Source organism: Hyla sarda, chromosome 3 (assembly GCF_029499605.1).
Source record: "Hyla sarda isolate aHylSar1 chromosome 3, aHylSar1.hap1, whole genome shotgun sequence".
NCBI classification, from domain to species: domain Eukaryota; kingdom Metazoa; phylum Chordata; class Amphibia; order Anura; family Hylidae; genus Hyla; species Hyla sarda.
Window position 1 is genome coordinate 344,459,946 of NC_079191.1, and position 16,536 is coordinate 344,476,481.

Here is a 16,536-nt window from a genome sequence, read left to right on the forward strand (position 1 = left end):
TGCTTTTTATTGTATTTTTTTAAATCTTCCTTACCTAGCCGCGCTCAGCAGGCCAGGTGCGGTGTTGGCTGCGGTCAGTGAAGCATGATGAGTGACGTCCTCTGCTAGCTCCACTGCACAAAATCAGGGACATCACTCATTCAATGCTGCTGCCGCTGTGACTATTCTAATGGCTGCGGTTGCTGCGCCCACACTGACCATCAGCGGCTGCAGCGAATGATGAGTGACGTCCCTGATGCTGTGCAGCCGGCAGAGGACATCACTCATCCTGCTTCACTGACCGCAGCCCGCAAGACCCGACACCGGACCTGGCCTGCCGAGCGCGGCTAGGTAAGGAAGATGGGGAAAAATATATATATCAAAAACAGGGGAGAAAGGGCATGATGAGCAGGGGGGCATGATGAGACAGCGGGGGCATGATGAGACAGCGGGGGCATGATGAGACAGTGGGGGCATGATGAGAGGGTAAGGGTGAGGGGATGGGTGTAAATGTGGCACAGGAAGGGGGGACCAAACTGAAGTTCAGGCAAAATCAAAGTTAGAGTGATGATATGGCATTTAGTCTGTCATTTATATTATGTATTTATTTTTTTTTACTTAAATTTCTCGATTAAAATGGGGGTGCGTGTTCTACGCCGATATTTGCATATTTATAAATTTTCTGTTTGTCTACAGAGTAGTGTGAGGTCTTGTGTTTTTTTTTATGCACTATAACCTGTATTCCACACAGTATGTGTTTTTACAGTGTCGTTTAGGCCAATATTTTTGGCCTCCATGAGAGTCTATGGATGAGTTTAATATGTAATACAGGATAAATACAAGTACAAAGAATTGGAGCTACTCAAAAATCAGTGTGAAAAATTAAATACATTTTATTGAGACAGAAGTGACAGACAATAAAAATTACATAAAAAGTGGAGAAATGGTCATCAAGAAGGGCAGCATCACCAGGACTACTGCATAAGTAACAGAGGTCAATATATGACAAAAATCACAGCTGCATCAATTTATTTCAAGTTCAACTGGAACATAGACAGGACATGACCCAGTGTCACAAGCAGAGCTGGGGCCTGATGAAACAGCGGCTGTCGTCTGGGTGCATGCTCCTGCCATCCAGCTCACACGGGGTGATGTCCTGTCTATGCAGTGGCGTACCAAGGGGGGGGGGGTGCCGCTCTCAAGGGGGGTGCCAGGGGCGGACTGACTCGCCGCCGCCACTGTTGAGGTCCGGGACGCTCGTCCCAGATCCCCAGCAGACAGCGCTACATTCTCCTGTATGCGCGATACACGCACATACAGGAGAAGGCGTCCCCTCTGTGTGAGTCGCATCTGCAGCTACACAGAGGAGACGTGACCTCCGCCCCTACGCAGCACGCAGTACAGGCGCCGGTGACGTCACTCATCGGCGCCTGTACTGTGGAGGGGAGAAGACGAGGGCCCTGCTGCTGAGGAGATCGCTGCGTGGGATATCAGGTAAGCATCCTTTTTTTTTTTTTTTTTTAACCCTACCCTGGAAGGGGGGGGGGGGTGCTCTGCATAGGGAAGGGGGGGGGGGAGAGGGGGGGTGCTCTGCATATACTGTACCTATAGGGAAGGGGGGAGAGAGGGGGGGTGCTCTGCATATACCGTACCTATAGGGAAGGGGGGGAGAGGGGGGGCTCTGCATATACCGTACCTATAGGGAAGGGAGGGAGAGGGGGGGGGTGCTCTGCATATACCTATAGGGAAGGGAGGGAGAGGGGGGGTGCTCTGCATATACCTATAGGGAAGGGAGGGAGAGGGGGGGTGCTCTGCATATACCTATGGGAAAGGGAGGGAGAGGGGGTGTAGCTCTGCATATACCTATGAGGAAGGGGGGGGTGTAGCTCTGCATATACCTATGGGGAAGAGGGGGGGGGGGTGTAGCTCTGCATATACCTATGGGGAAGAGGGGGGGTGTAGCTCTGCATATACCTATGGGGAAGAGGGGGGTGTAACTCTGCATATACCTATGGGAAAGGGGGGGGGGTGTAACTCTGCATATACCTATGGGAAAGAGGGGGGGTGTAACTCTGCATATACCTATGGGAAAGAGGGGGGGTGTAGCGTAGCTCTGCATATACCTATGGGAAAGGGGGGGGGGTGTAACTCTGCACATACCTATGGGAAAGAGGGGGTTACCTGGCTACTTACCTACCTGCCCTTTTACTGTGCAGGACACCAAGGAGGGCATTATTACAGTTTGTGGGCCTATAGATGGAAAGATTGTGTAGAGGAGGGCACTGAATATATGCAGAGTCTGACATGTTTTTCCTGCAGATGTTAAGACATCCACATGGTGGTCTTATCCGGACGGAGAAGAAAAGGAAAGAGGACGCCGCTGATCAGAAAATACGTAATTGTGAGTCCCAAAATGTAACTGTCATCACTTATATGGTATACACATCCTGCGTACAGCTGATATCTACCGCCATATGGTCCTGTATATAATCACTTATACAGATCCTTTATAGTATACTGGTCTGTGTATAGTGGTTTTATTCAGTACAGTATGGCAGTATTATCCAGTTATTGTGTGGTGGTATATATTTACTCCTTGTATACCAGTATTATTGGTCATGGAAATTTACCTACGTTAAAGTGTTTCTTACATATATCAATTTAAATTTATTGTGTGGGGGATTTGGGTGGAATAGGAGCGTGGCAAAAGATTGACGAGCTGCAGAGCCTAGCAGGGGCCCTTGCCTTTTTTTTGGTCCGGGGGCCCCGAGTGTTGTCAGTCCGCCCCTGGGGGTAGGGGGTGTAATTAAGGGTGTGTGTGTGTGTGTGTGTGTGTGTGTGTGTGTGGGGGGGGGGGGGGGGGGGGTGCCAAACAAAGGGTGCCAACTGCTCTAGGTACGCCCCTGTGTCTATGTTCCAGTTGAACTTAAAATAAATCGATGCAGTAGGATTACCAAATGTGTGCTCCGTTCCTTCTTCTTTTGCTGTGATATTACATACATCTACTAATGTGCAGCAGCCCTAATTTGTTCCTGGTCTGCTAAGGATCTTCACCCTTCCCTGTTGCCTGCTATCAGTTTGAATAGGAATCCACACAGGCAGTGCCCGGTCTCTCTCTCTCTTTTTCTTATTGTTGATATGACAAAAAAACTTTTAAGATTGGAGGTACAAGGGCATATGCAATACTTATGGGTAAACAATTATACACCGCTGTAAACAGAGCAGTCCAAAATAGGACATCAATAATGTACAAAAGTGCTAAAGCTATGGAATTCATAGGAAAAAATAAAAAAAAGTTAAACATGCATGCAAAATTCTTAAGGACTACAAGTCACATATTGCCCACATAGAGGAAAACTATAAACCTTTAGGATTACAAGTCACATAATGCCTTTGTAGCTACTATATGGTGACTGTCGTGCACTTTGAACATTCACAGCAGTATCTCCCATTTTATTCTATTGTATTTTTATGCTTTTTATTCATTGCTATATTATTGCATTTTCAGGAAATCATTGTTACCTAGCCCGAAGTAAGCCACAAGGGCCCTGTGGCTATCTGAAGGCATCAATAATGTGTGAATTAATTTAATAAACCCATTATTTGAAAAAGCACTTTACAATTTTTACTTTTTATATTTTTTGCTTTTTAACACTAAGGGTATAAGTGTTTAACGGTCTGCTCAGTTATAGGTGTTTAGAAATCAAGTGAGCGCCTTCCCTTTCCTATTATTAGCATATTTATACGATCCTCCATTTATGTGTACTTGTGCATGTTTTGAGGAGTATATTTATGTACCATAGGAGCTTCCTCAAGCACATGACACAATGTGAATACAACCTACTAATGCTACTGAAAGCAGATATATTAACAAATACCACACATACAAAATGTTGATTCTATCTAGATCTAAAAACATAACAGTATTCATGTGTATACATTTACTTTAAGACAAGTACTATATGGACGCTAATAGTTGAGTAGAATTTAGCTGTATGGATATTAAAAGGAGCCTGTGCAGAAGAAAAGTTGACCAGTTGCCCATAGCAACCAATCAAAATACTTCTTTAATTTTTAAAAAGGCCTCTGAAAAATTAAAGAAGCGCTCTGATTGGTTGCTGTGGGCAACTTTCTTCTGCATAGGTTTTGATAAATCTCCCTAATTGCGTTTTTGTTTACATCTATACTATAGAAATTTGAAATGCCCCAATAGGAAATGAAATCAATTGACTGCTTCATTGCAACTTTGGCCACAATACAGGTTATATGGCCTATGTCCCCTATGTCACGCTCTATGAATCGAGCTGCATTGCAGCTAATGTGAGTAAATTAAGTCTCGCTGTTGTCTACAAGTGACCACGGCCTGGATATACTTCTGGTGGTTGTTAGGTCATGGCCACGGCCACTTGTTGGTCAATAGCAATGTAACCCTATTCCCTAACATTAGTTACAATGAATGTTCATGTGTAGTCAAAGGATAAAAGGAGGGGTAAGGCAGCTCCCGCATGGCTTTAAATACAAATACGCATTTAAATACAAAAGGTATATAGTACAGAGAAAGAAGCAATTCCACACACCCCCATATGCCTTGCCGTGACTCGGACTGGTATGGTGACACACCACAATGTAAATAGTCCAAGGAAAGGATTGTCCAGCACAGCAGCTCTGCATGAAGATGCAAAATGTATCAATAATACACTGTTCACATGGGGCAAAGAGAAAACGGACGTGTTTTTATTTATCTTAGTCAATTAAGATCGCTTGGACAATTGAAACACGCAACTTTTGTATTTGCCCTATGTGAAAGGTGTCTTATCAATACATTTTGCATCTTCCTGAAGAACTTTCCTCAGACTAAAGGTATATAGTGACAACAAAATGAATGTTGACACACACAGTGTTCTGCCAATAGGACACTCCTGTCATATGCTCGGTGTACGAGATCCCGTGGACACGTCAGAAGTACTTGACAGGAAATACACCCAATGTTAAATTCTGTTCACATTTCATTTCTGTGCAGGTCAAAGTTTTTAAACTTGTAGGTTTAAAGTCTTAAGCCCAAACAATAAGCAAGAACATTATTACCTGCCACTGCTGCTACTATCTTGAATGAAGTCTTCTCCAGCCCAGGAATGATAGTACCGGACAATGTTCTTATGTTCTAACTGAGCTAACGTCTGGATCTCATTGACATCTTTTCTGTTTCAAAACATAAAATATTAGCAGGAGAGGATTGCACAACAAAATACCATCTGACAATGTACCTGAACACACACTGTTCTACAGTACAAACTGTACATAAAATTTAGGTATGAAAAATCGAATTATTTAGATCACTGTAAAAGTGGTTACTATAAAGGCATTTTCCAATACTCTTTTACTTGAGCCTTCATTTGTCAGAACATAATATTCCCCTATGAATAAACAGTTCAAAATACATGTTATGAGGAATAGTGCAAGTCATCTACACTCCAAGCTTATTTGTTTATTATCAGACCTCCAGTTCCTATAAGGTGAAATAGCAACTTTCAGCCATGCTCCTTTGCCATTAGTAACTGCAACTCCTAGTTGATAAATATTTATAGATAAGTGGGGAAAAAATGCCTTTGTAATAAAGTGACAAAAATCTTTAGTAAACCAATATTTTGTAATAATAGTTTATAAAATTATAGTCTGTTATAAGATTATCTCAGACTGTGTTCACACATTGCAGTTATAAGCGGCATCGCAACTACTTACCGCAGGCATTTTCACTGTGTTTTACCACAAATTACCGAATTATTGCATAAGCTCTGTAAAATGCCTTAATTTTTACCACAATTTTAACCATTTGTGGCAAAAATTCATGTCGTAAATAGTTGTAGTACTGCTAAGTATCCGCAACGTGTGAACACAGTTTTTAGATTTATCTGCTGGGACTTAATTGACCAGTAGATCGGGGACCCAGCTCCCTACCATCAGCACTTCCATAGTGAGGAAGAGTTGTATAGAGCAAGTGTCAAGCATGTGTATTTTAGCTCTATACAATTCTATGGAAAGTGTAGAAACAGCAAAATGAAAATCTGCCAGAGAGTATTAGATTACATTGCTTTTTTTTTTCTATTGTCTATTTTTCCAGTGTGGGATCACTGTATTGTTTGTCTTTTATTATATGTTCTAATAAAGAGTCATGTTCCATGCTAACAACTAACTAGACTTCATGTTCCTTTCCTAAGTGTAACGTGAACCCTAAGCTGCTGGAGAGCAGGGCATTTGTCCTGTTCTTACCTAATAGGACTGCTGTCCTGCACTACTATATAGTGTATGTATTTTATTTAATTCATATGCAGTCTGTAACAAGCAATGGGTGTGGACCCACTGTACCACCAAACTGGTTTAGCTTTGGACCACTCTCTACGGTGTTTTCTAAGGCCAGGTTCACACTGCAGAATCTTTGGACAGGATTTCCATCAGCGATCCCGCAGGCAGCGCCAGGACCACGCGGATAGCATTGCCGTCCCCATTGATGGCAAAACATTTTTGAGCCGATCCGTTAAAGATCTGCTCAGAAATGCATTGGTTTCTATATGCAATTCCCATAATTCGCATGGTCCTAGCGCTGTTTGCGAGATTTACAGTGTAAATTCCATCCGGAGATTCCACAGTGTGAACCCGGCCTAAGTATCCTCTAGGTTATAACCCTTTATAATTATCTTATAAGAATCTTGTCCAATCACAGTTCAGGTTTCACTTTACCAGAGCTCGTTAGCTGAGATGTGAGTGGTTGCGGTGGGAAGATCACTATTATTTCTCTCACTCAGTTTGATAAATCTGGGCCCTCATCTTTGCTTCTTCAGGCTACCAAGTGGCTACCTCCGTATAGTCAAGTTGTGGGTGGTGGCTGTACCGGAGGCCCAAGAGACACTGGTGCAAAGCGCCGGGGGGACAGGTAGAGGCAAGCCAAAGTACATGCCGAGGACAGGCAGCGTACTGGATTAGTAAGACAGGCAGGGTGGGCAACACTGGTTTGTAGTCAACAGGCTGGATCATACACAGGAGAAGCAATGGGCTCCAAGGGAGCAGGCAGGAATGAAGTCAGGAAACAGGCAGAAAGCACACACTGAAATAAAACAGTATATACAGAACATTCACTAGAAAAAGCTACAAATGTTTGGTCAGACAATGTGAAGTGGGAGTGGAAGCCTGGAGTAGCAGGTAATGGGTGACTGTTAGTTGAGGATTGATTTTGGGAGTGCATGCAGGCCCTTTAACCCCTTCCCTCTTTTGCGATTTTCCATATTTGCACTTTTGCTTTTTCATCCTCACCTTCTAAAAATCATAACACTTTCAATTTTCCACCTAAAAATCCATATGAGGGCTTTTTCTTTGCGCCAACTAAAAATATTTGTGGGGCAAAAAAAAACAAAAAAAACATTTTGTAGTTTTTTGCGGCTTCCGTTTCCAACCAGTGCAGTTTTCGGTAAAATTGCACCTTATATTTATTCTGTAGGTTCATACGGTCGCAAGGATACCCAATTTATATGGGTCAGATTTTCTATTACTATAAAAAAAAAAAAAAAAAATTAATACGTTGAAAAATGTCCTCTTCTGACACCTATAACGTTTTTATTTTCCCCGTTTAAGGGGCGGTATGAGGGCTAATTTTTTGCGCTCTGATCTGAAGTTTTTATCGGTACCATTTTTGTTTTGATCTGACTTTTTGATCACTTTTTATTCATTTTTTTATGGTATAAAAAGTGACCAAAAATACGCTATTTGGTAATTTTTTTGTACGCCATTGACCATGCGGTTTAATTAACACCTTGAGGACCATGGACGTGTATACGTGCCCAGTGCACCCACGAGATCGCGGCAGGGACTCGGCTGTAACACACAGCCGGGACCCTGCCGCACTGCCGGGACCGAACTAAACTTCGGTCCCGGCAGTTTAACCCTTACAGCCACGGTCGGAAGTGTAATTGACAGAGGGAGGGAGCTCCCTCTGTCACCCGTGCAGCACCCCGCAGCGCGATCGCGGGGTGCTGTGTGTGATCCCCGGTGGGCGGGGACCTGCCACACTGTTTAACCCTGCCACAAATTAACCCTTACAGCAGCGGTCGGAAGCGACTGCGAGCTGTAAGGAGTTTTGACAGAGGGACGGAGCTCCCTCTGTCTCTCCTATAGCACCCTGCAACGACCGCAGGGTGCTGCTGCTTACCTGGGCAGCCGGGGGTCTTTACTAGGACCCTCAGGTCTGCTCTGGTTATTGCCTGTGAGGACGTGCCAGAGGCACGTCCTCATATGCTGCCTGCTTGTGTAAAACTAGCAGGCAGCATATAGTTGCAATGCTTTGGAATACTAAGTATTCCAAAGCATTAAAAAAAAAGTGTAAAAAAATATAAAATAAATAAAAGTGTAAAAAAGAAAGTGTAAAGACAATAAGTGTAAAAAAAAAGTGGAAATATGTAAAAAAAATTAAAAAAAGTGTAAAAAAATAAAAATATATTAGATAAATATAATCAAAAATAAAAATGCATAATGTGTGGGATCACACGGCGCACATCCGCAGCATATTACGTGCTGCGGACGCCCGCCAACAGTCACAATAATGAGCTCCCTGCTGCGGATAGGTAGCTTTATGTGTCCACTCATAGCGGCGGATTTCCCGACGGCAGTCATGAGCGGACACATTGAGCTACCCAGCCACAGCAGTGATCTCGCCCTTGTGACTGCTGGGGGGCATCCGAGGTGTGAAATAAGCCGCAGATGTGCTCTATGTGCCCCTACACTGCGTCCCGTTCATACTGCGTTTCCGCAGTGTTAGAGGTATCCGTCAGCATCACGTCAAAAAGAATGATGCTGACGTATACTGTAGCAGCTCCATCCATTTCTGAATGAGACGGGTACAGTATAAATTGGCATCCCTTTTTTGACATGACAACGGACACCGATACTGCAGAAACGCAGTATGAATGGGGGGACTATTCATATAATGATGCCCTGAAAGCCAAAGGGGGCTCCTCTCCTCCTTGGTCCTACCAGGCGGTCAGGCAACCAGATATGGCCTGGGTAGGGGTACTGCCCAGCCCGGGACGTACACAGTGATAAAATATGGGCGCATTTCCTCCATTTCAAAAGCGACGTACCAAAATGATGTTCAACAAATAAAGAATTTGTGGGGAAAAAAAGCTAATTTCTATTTTTTCCATTGACTTTAAAATAATTCTAGCCACACAATAAGGGCTCAACGTGCTCACTTTTGCCCTAGGTGAATACTTTAGAGAGTGTAGTTTTGAAAATGGGGTCACATCTGGGGGTGCGGTATTGTTCTGACAGCTGGAATGCTTTGCAAGATGACGTGCGGACTATAATTTGTATAATGATATCCTGAAAGCCAAATGGTGCTCCTCTCCTTTTGGGTCCCACCGTGTGGCCATGCAACCAAATATGGGCTAAGCGGGGGTATTACCGAACACGGGACGAACAGCGTAACAAAATATGGGGTGCATTTTCTACTTTTCAGATGCAATGTACAAAAAATATGTCCCACAAATAATGCATTTGTGAAAAAAAATTTTTTTTTACATTTTTCCACTGACTTTGTATCCATTCCAGCCACACAAAAAGGACTCAAAGTACTCGCTTTTGGTCTAGATGAATACTTTAGGGGGTGTAGTTTCCAAAATGGGGTCACTTGTGGGGGTGCGGTATGGTTCTGGCAGCTAAAACCCTTTGCAGGCATGAAGTGCGGCCTACAATCCATTCGGCCTAAAATTATGCCTTGAAAGCCAAATGGCGCTCCTCTGATTCTGGGTCCCACCACGCCGCCAAGGAACCAAATATGGCCTAAGCGGGGATATTTCCAAACACGGGCCGAGTAGCTTAACAAAATATAGGGTGCATTTCTTGCAATATCAGAAGTGATGTACAAAAAATATGTCCCACAAATGATGCATTTGTGAAAAAATGCAAATTTCGAATTTTTAACACTGACTTTGTAATAATTCCTGCCAAAAAACTATAGTGTTAAAATACTCACTGTACCCCCTAATGAATACCTTGAGGGGTCTAGTTTTTAAAATGGGGTCATTTGGGGGGGTGTTCCTATGTTCTACCACCTTCAAACTTCTGCAAACCTTGCATAGCACATAAAAAAATATATACTTTTCAAATTTTCAAAATTTCAAGTTAAATTGTTAGGCTTCTAATTAATTTAAAATGTTAATTAAAAACAAAAATATGCTGTCAAAATAAAGTTGACATCTGAAAGTATAAGTTTCGTAAACTATTTGGTCAGTAAGTATAAATATATGCAACCTATTAGTGTTAAAATAGCAAAAAATGATTTTTTGCATTGTAAAAAAAAAAAAAAAACTACAAATGATATCGGCTTACTTTTACTATGTACATGAAGGACAACTTGTGACAAAAAAACTATGTCAGAATTGTCGTGATTGGCAAAATTTTACCAGAGTTATTCTCTAATAAAGACAGACATCCTCCATTTGAAAAAACAGGCCTGGTCTTTCAGGGGCGTACAGGTTTACTTGTGCTGGTCCTTAAGGGGTTAACAATATATTTTTATAGTTCAGACATTTACGCAAGCGGCCATACCACATGTTTATTTTTATTTACACTTTTTTTTATGGGAAAAGGGGGGTGATTCCAACTTTTATTAGGGAAGGGGTTAAATCACATTTATTAACACTTTATTTTCACTTTTTTTTTTTTTTTGCAATGTTATAGCCCCCATAGGATACTATAACATTGCACACACTGATTTCCTACACTGATCACTGTTATCGCTGCACGACTGCTCCTGCCTGGATCTCAGGCACAGAGCAGTCATTTGGCAATCAGACAGCGAGGAGGTAGGTAGGGATCCTCCTTGCGTCCCGCAAGCTGTTCGGGATGCTGCGATTTCACCGCGGCGGTCCCGAACAGAAGCACTGAGTTAACCGGCAATGTTTACTTTCGCCGCGTCTAAAGGGTTAAAGGGATTCTCCCTTGTTTATACTGTTTTTTGTTATTATGTTTGTGTGTTATGTGTGTATAAGTATGTGTTTTTTTTATGTGTGTTGTGATTATGTATATATGTTTTTTCTTACCTTTTGTGAAGATCCGGAAGCTGGTCCCTTTTTCTTCCAGTGGCTTGCTGTGAACCTCGGCCTCCGCCATGTTGTGTTCGGTATGTGGGATGTCGGGGGTGTGTTTTTGCTTCTGTCCTTCCTATCTTCTGACGTCTGAGGCAAATCTTTTCTTCCTGTTTCTTCCGTGGCTCAGCGACGAATCTCCAGCCTCTTCTGGTGCATGCACAGGTAGTTTGTTTGTTTACCAATAAAGTTTTTTTGTCTAATTGACAAACTGTCTGCGCATGCGCCAGTATGCAAGTGCTACGCTAACAGCATAGCGTACGTTAGGTCTACATTAATAGCGTAGCTTTGCGCAAGCGCAGACAGTTTGTCAATTAGACCAAAAAAACTTTATTGTATACAAAAAAAAAATAATAATACCTGCGCACGCGCCGGAAGAGGCCGAAGATTCGTCGCTGAGCCACGGAAGAAACAGGAAGAAAAGATTCGCCTCGGACGTCAGAAGATAGGAAGGACAGAAGAAAGAACACACCCCCCGACATCCCACTTACCGAACACAACATGGCGGAGGCCGAGGTACACAGCAAGCCACTGAAAGAAAAAGGGACCAGCTTCCGGATCTTCACAAAAGGTAAGAAAAAACATATATACATAATCACAACCCACATAAAAAAAACACATACTTATACACACATAACACACAAACATAATAACAAAAAACAGTATAAACAAGGGAGAACCCCTTTAATGCCGACATCAGCCCCATCGGCGATGTCTGGCATTAACTGTGGGTCCAGGTTGCCTATAGCAACCGGGACCCACCAGGTATGATGCGCGCTGACCCGCTGAGCACACATCATACCTCGGGAGTTGCAGATGGACGTTAATGAACGTCCATTTGTGGCAACGGGTAAGGATCTCTGACAGCATGCAAAATGCACCCTATGTACAGACCAGGAAACGTCAGCGGGATCATGGAGAACTCCAGCAAGGCAGAGAATCAGATTGGAAAACACCTATGACAGGTAACACTGAGGCGGTGATGAAAAGAATGCCGGTGGGAGGGCACTGCCAAGTTGTACAAGGCCCACATCTTCAGGATCATGTATACATCAACCTATTTACCATGTTTTTCTTTTTCTGGAGGGCAGTTCTTACTTTATTATAACTTCTACTGTATGATAACCTATATGATCTATTGTATGAAAGTAGACAGGCCACCCTATAAAAAAAGTTTTGGTTAATGTGGTAATAATTATTTCTATACATAATACTTACTCTGAACGCCACTTTATTTCTTTGACAACATAGTATTTTTGGTCAAGTTTTTTTCTTGCCTTGTATACTTTTCCATATCCACCAGAATCAAGAGATTTAATATCGTCAAAATCTCGTAGAAAGCTAAAAATGAGAATATGAAATAAAATAACTGCACTTTTTACTTAATTTACTGCAAACAAAAAGTTACTCTAAACTTTAAATAAGATACGTTTCTAGACTCCAAACACATTTTTCCATGTTCTACTCATTCTTAGTTCTAACCCTGTATGAAGCTTTTACAGATTTTTGAATAAAGATGTGAAGTTTAGATAGAGGTGTGATCCTGGATGCTGGAATGTCCTTACCTTTTTATTGCACTAAAAAATGAAACTTAACAACATTCATTCAAGAGTATGAAATGTAGCATGGCATAAATAATAAAAATGTATTCATAATGAATACCACCAATCACAGCGGTTAGAGTGATTGAGTACAGCACTTGTTTTCACACTTACCCCACCTCCGGGCGGAAGGTGGTAACTAACAACCTAAAAGCAGGAAGAAGCCTTGCACTCAGGACATCAATCATGCCTAACTAACAGTGGGGCGTGTGTTGAGCATGACTAAAACCCCTCATTGTGACTGTACAGACACATCAAACACAATTTTGTTTCTACAAAAAGGAGATTTTTTACACTTACCGTAAAATCTTTTTCTCTGAAGATCCACTGGGGGACACAGGAACCGTGGGTATATCTTGCTGCCACTAGGAGGCTGACACTAGGCATAACAAAAAAGGTTGGCTCCTGCAAGCAGGATATATCCCACCTACTGACTCGGAAACACTCAGTTTTAGTCCCAAAGCAATAGGAGCAACCGAAAAAAAAATACACAGAGTCTGGAGGGAGCCCAGTCAAAAAAAATGAACCAACAGACTGACAGGCGACCGACTCTCAGACAACAAACTAAAACAACGGGGTGGGAGCTGTGTCCCCCAATGGATCTTCCGAGAAAAAGATTTTATGGTAAGTGTAAAAAATCTCCTTTTCTCGTTCAGCTCCATTGGGGGACACAGGAACCGTGGGACATTCCAAAGCAGTCCCCGGGGCAGGAAAACAATGCAACCCGCAATCAAGCGGACGGCAGAGCCACCTCTGCCTGCAAAACCTTATGCCCCAAACAGGCGTCGGCGGATGCAGAAGTGTGCACTTGGTAAAACTTGGTGAACGTGTGCACCGAAGACCAAGTGGCCGCCTTACACACCTGTAGGGCAGAAGCCCTGTTAAAGATCGCCCAAGCGTCCCCCACAGAGCGAGTGGAGTGAGCCGTAACCCGGAAAGGAGGATCCTTCCCCTTGGAACGATACGCTTCAGAAATGGCGGACCGGATCCACCTGGAGATGGTGGCCTTAGAAGCCGGGAAACCCTTGCGTCGGCCCTCCGTAAGGACGAACAGCGAATCCGACCGCCGGAAGGAAGAGGTGGCCGAAAGGTAAACCCGCAAGGCCCGGACCACATCTAGATTGTGGAGAGAGTGCTCCCTAGGATGAGACGGAGCAGGGCAGAAGGGAGGAAGAACGATATCCTTGTTCAGATGAAAGGAAGAAACCACCTTCGGCTGAAAAGAAGGCACTGGCCGGAGCACTGCCTTGTCCTGATGAAGAATCAGGAAAGGGGGTTGACAAGAGAGAGCTGCCAATTCTGACACCCGTCGGATTGAGGTCACAGCAACCAAGAAGGCTACCTTCCAAGAAAAGAAACAAAGGGAAATGTCGCGGATAGGCTAGAACGGAGCGGACTGCAAAGCGCTCAGGACCAAAATTCAAGTCCCAAGGGGGAGTAGGAGACCTGTTAGGAGGAATCTCATGAGCTACCCCTTGAAGGAAGGTGCGAACAGAAGAGTCGGAAGCTAGAGGCCGCTGAAAAAGAATAGACAGCTGTTAGGATTCGGCAGGCTGGATGTGGATCCTCTGTGTCAGCGAGGGATTGGCGTGGACCGTGTCGGTGGACCGGTTCTAGGTTGCTACTGGTATTCACCAGAGCCAGTCGCAAAGCGGGATGGTCTTGCTGCGGCGGCAGCAAGCAGGTCGTATCCACAGGCAATGGCTCAACCTCGCTGAATGCTGAGAAGGCGTGGGACAGAAGGACTAGACAGAGGCAAGGTCAGACGAAGCAGAAGGTCGGGGCAGGCGGCAAGGTTCGTAGTCAATGGCGATAGCAAGAGGTCAGGAACACTGGTAAGGCAAACACTATAAACGCTTTCTCTGGCACAAGGAAACAAGATCCGGCAAGGAAGTGAAGGGGAAGTGAGGTTATATGAGCAGGGAGCAGGTGGAGGCTAATTAGACTGATTGGGCCAGGCGCGCCCGAAGGAGCGGAGCCGCGCGCGCCAGGACATGACAGCCGGGGACCGGTGAGTGACTTGGGATGCGATTCGCGAGCGGGCGCGTCCCGCTATGCGAATCGCATCCCCGCCGGCAGTGTCAGTGCAGCGCTCCCGGTCAGCGGGTCTGACCGGGGCGCTGCAGAGAGAGGAACGCCGCGAGCGCTCCGGGGAGGAGCAGGGACCCGGAGCGCTCGGCGTAACAGTACCCCCCCTTAGGTCTCCCCCTCTTTTTGTCCGGTTGTCGCTCCACAAGGGACGAGGACATTGGGAGCGATTGTAGAGTCTCCTTCTGGAGGACAGAGAAGTCCTGGGTATACACATCAACGGCAGGCAGTTCAGAAGGAGTGGGAATGGGGAGGGGGGGGCAGAGGGTGAAGCTTGGCACGGGCCAGAGTGTTACCAGGACGGGGGCTATGAGGAGGAGACACTGAGGTTTGACTGACGGGACTGGGAGTAGACGTGAGGCATTTTTTGTGGCAAGAAGCACCCCAGCTCTTAATCTCCCCGGTGGTTTAGTCAAGGGTAGGAGAGTGGCGTTGGAGCCATGGCAGACCGAGGAGGACTTCAGATGTGCAGTTGGGCAAAACAAGAAATTCAATTTTTTCGTGATGCCGTCCAATGCTCATGAGCAGGGGTTCTGTGCGGTAACGCACAGTGCAGTCCAACTTTACTCCGTTGACCGAGGAAATGTAGAGCGGCTTGACGAGACGGGTCACAGGGATGTTGAATTTATTAACAAAAGAGGCCAAAATGAAATTTCCCGCAGAACCAGAGTCCAAGAAGGCCATAGCTGAGAAGGAAGAGTTGGCAGAAGGAGAAATCCGCACGGGCACAGTGAGACGTGGAGAAGCAGACTTCATACCAAGAGACGCCACACCCACGTGAGCTGGGTGCGTGCGTGTGTTTCCCAGACGTGGAGGACGAATAGGGCAATCCACCAAGAAATGTTCGGTACTAGCGCAATACAGACATACATTTTTATCTCTATGGCGAGCCCTCTCTTCATGGGTCAGGCGAGACCAATCCACTTGCATAGCCTCCTCGGCGGGAGGCACAGGGGTAGATTGCAAAGGATACTGTGAGAGAGGGGCCCAGAGATCAAGGTCTTTTTCCTGGCGGAGCTCCTGGTGTCTTCCAGAAAAACGCATGTCAATGCGGGTGGCCAAATGGATAAGTTCATGCAGGTTGGCAGGAATTTCTCGTGCGGCCAGCACATCCTTGATGTTACTGGATAGGCCTTTTTTAAAGGTCGCGCAGAGGGCCTCGTTGTTCCAAGATAATTCAGAGGAGAGGGTACGAAATTGGATGGCGTATTCTCCTACTGAAGAATTTCCCTGGACCAGGTTCAGCAAGGCAGTTTCAGCAGAGGAAGCTCGGGCTGGTTCCTCGAAGACACTACGAACCTCAGCGAAGAAGGACTGTACAGTGGCAGTGATAGGATCATTGCGGTCCCAGAGTGGTGTGGCCCATGACAGGGCCTTCCCAGACAGGAGACTAACCACGAAAGCCACCTTCGACCGTTCTGTAGGAAATTGGTCCGACAGTATCTCCAAATGTAGGGAACATTGTGACAGGAAACCACGGCAAAGTCTAGAGTCCCCATCAAATTTGTCCGGCAGGGACAAGCGGAGGCCAGGAGCGGGCACTTGCTGCGGAGGTGGTGCAGGAGCTGGCGGAGGAGATGGTTGCTGCTGTAGCTGTGGCAGAAGTTGCTGTAGCATGGCGGTCAACTGCGACAGCTGCTGTCCTTGTTGGGCGAACTGTTGTCCAAGTTGCTCTATCTGTTGAGACTGCTGGGCGACCACCGTGGTAAGGTCAGCGACAACTGGCAGCGGGACCT

The 16,536-nt window shown here is 45.0% G+C and overlaps 1 protein-coding gene across 2 annotated transcripts in view; it reads right to left on the bottom strand.

The window, feature by feature from the left end:
* Positions 1-16,536, bottom strand: part of EIF2AK2 (eukaryotic translation initiation factor 2 alpha kinase 2) — a 120,898-nt gene that overhangs the window by 16,106 nt on the left and 88,256 nt on the right. For both annotated transcript variants that reach the window (XM_056567429.1, XM_056567428.1), the window contains exons 12-13: positions 12,330-12,452; positions 5,065-5,178 (exon numbers count right to left, since the gene is read on the bottom strand). In XM_056567429.1, the coding sequence (XP_056423404.1) occupies positions 5,065-5,178; positions 12,330-12,452 (237 nt within the window). The remainder of the gene's footprint in view (positions 1-5,064; positions 5,179-12,329; positions 12,453-16,536) is intronic.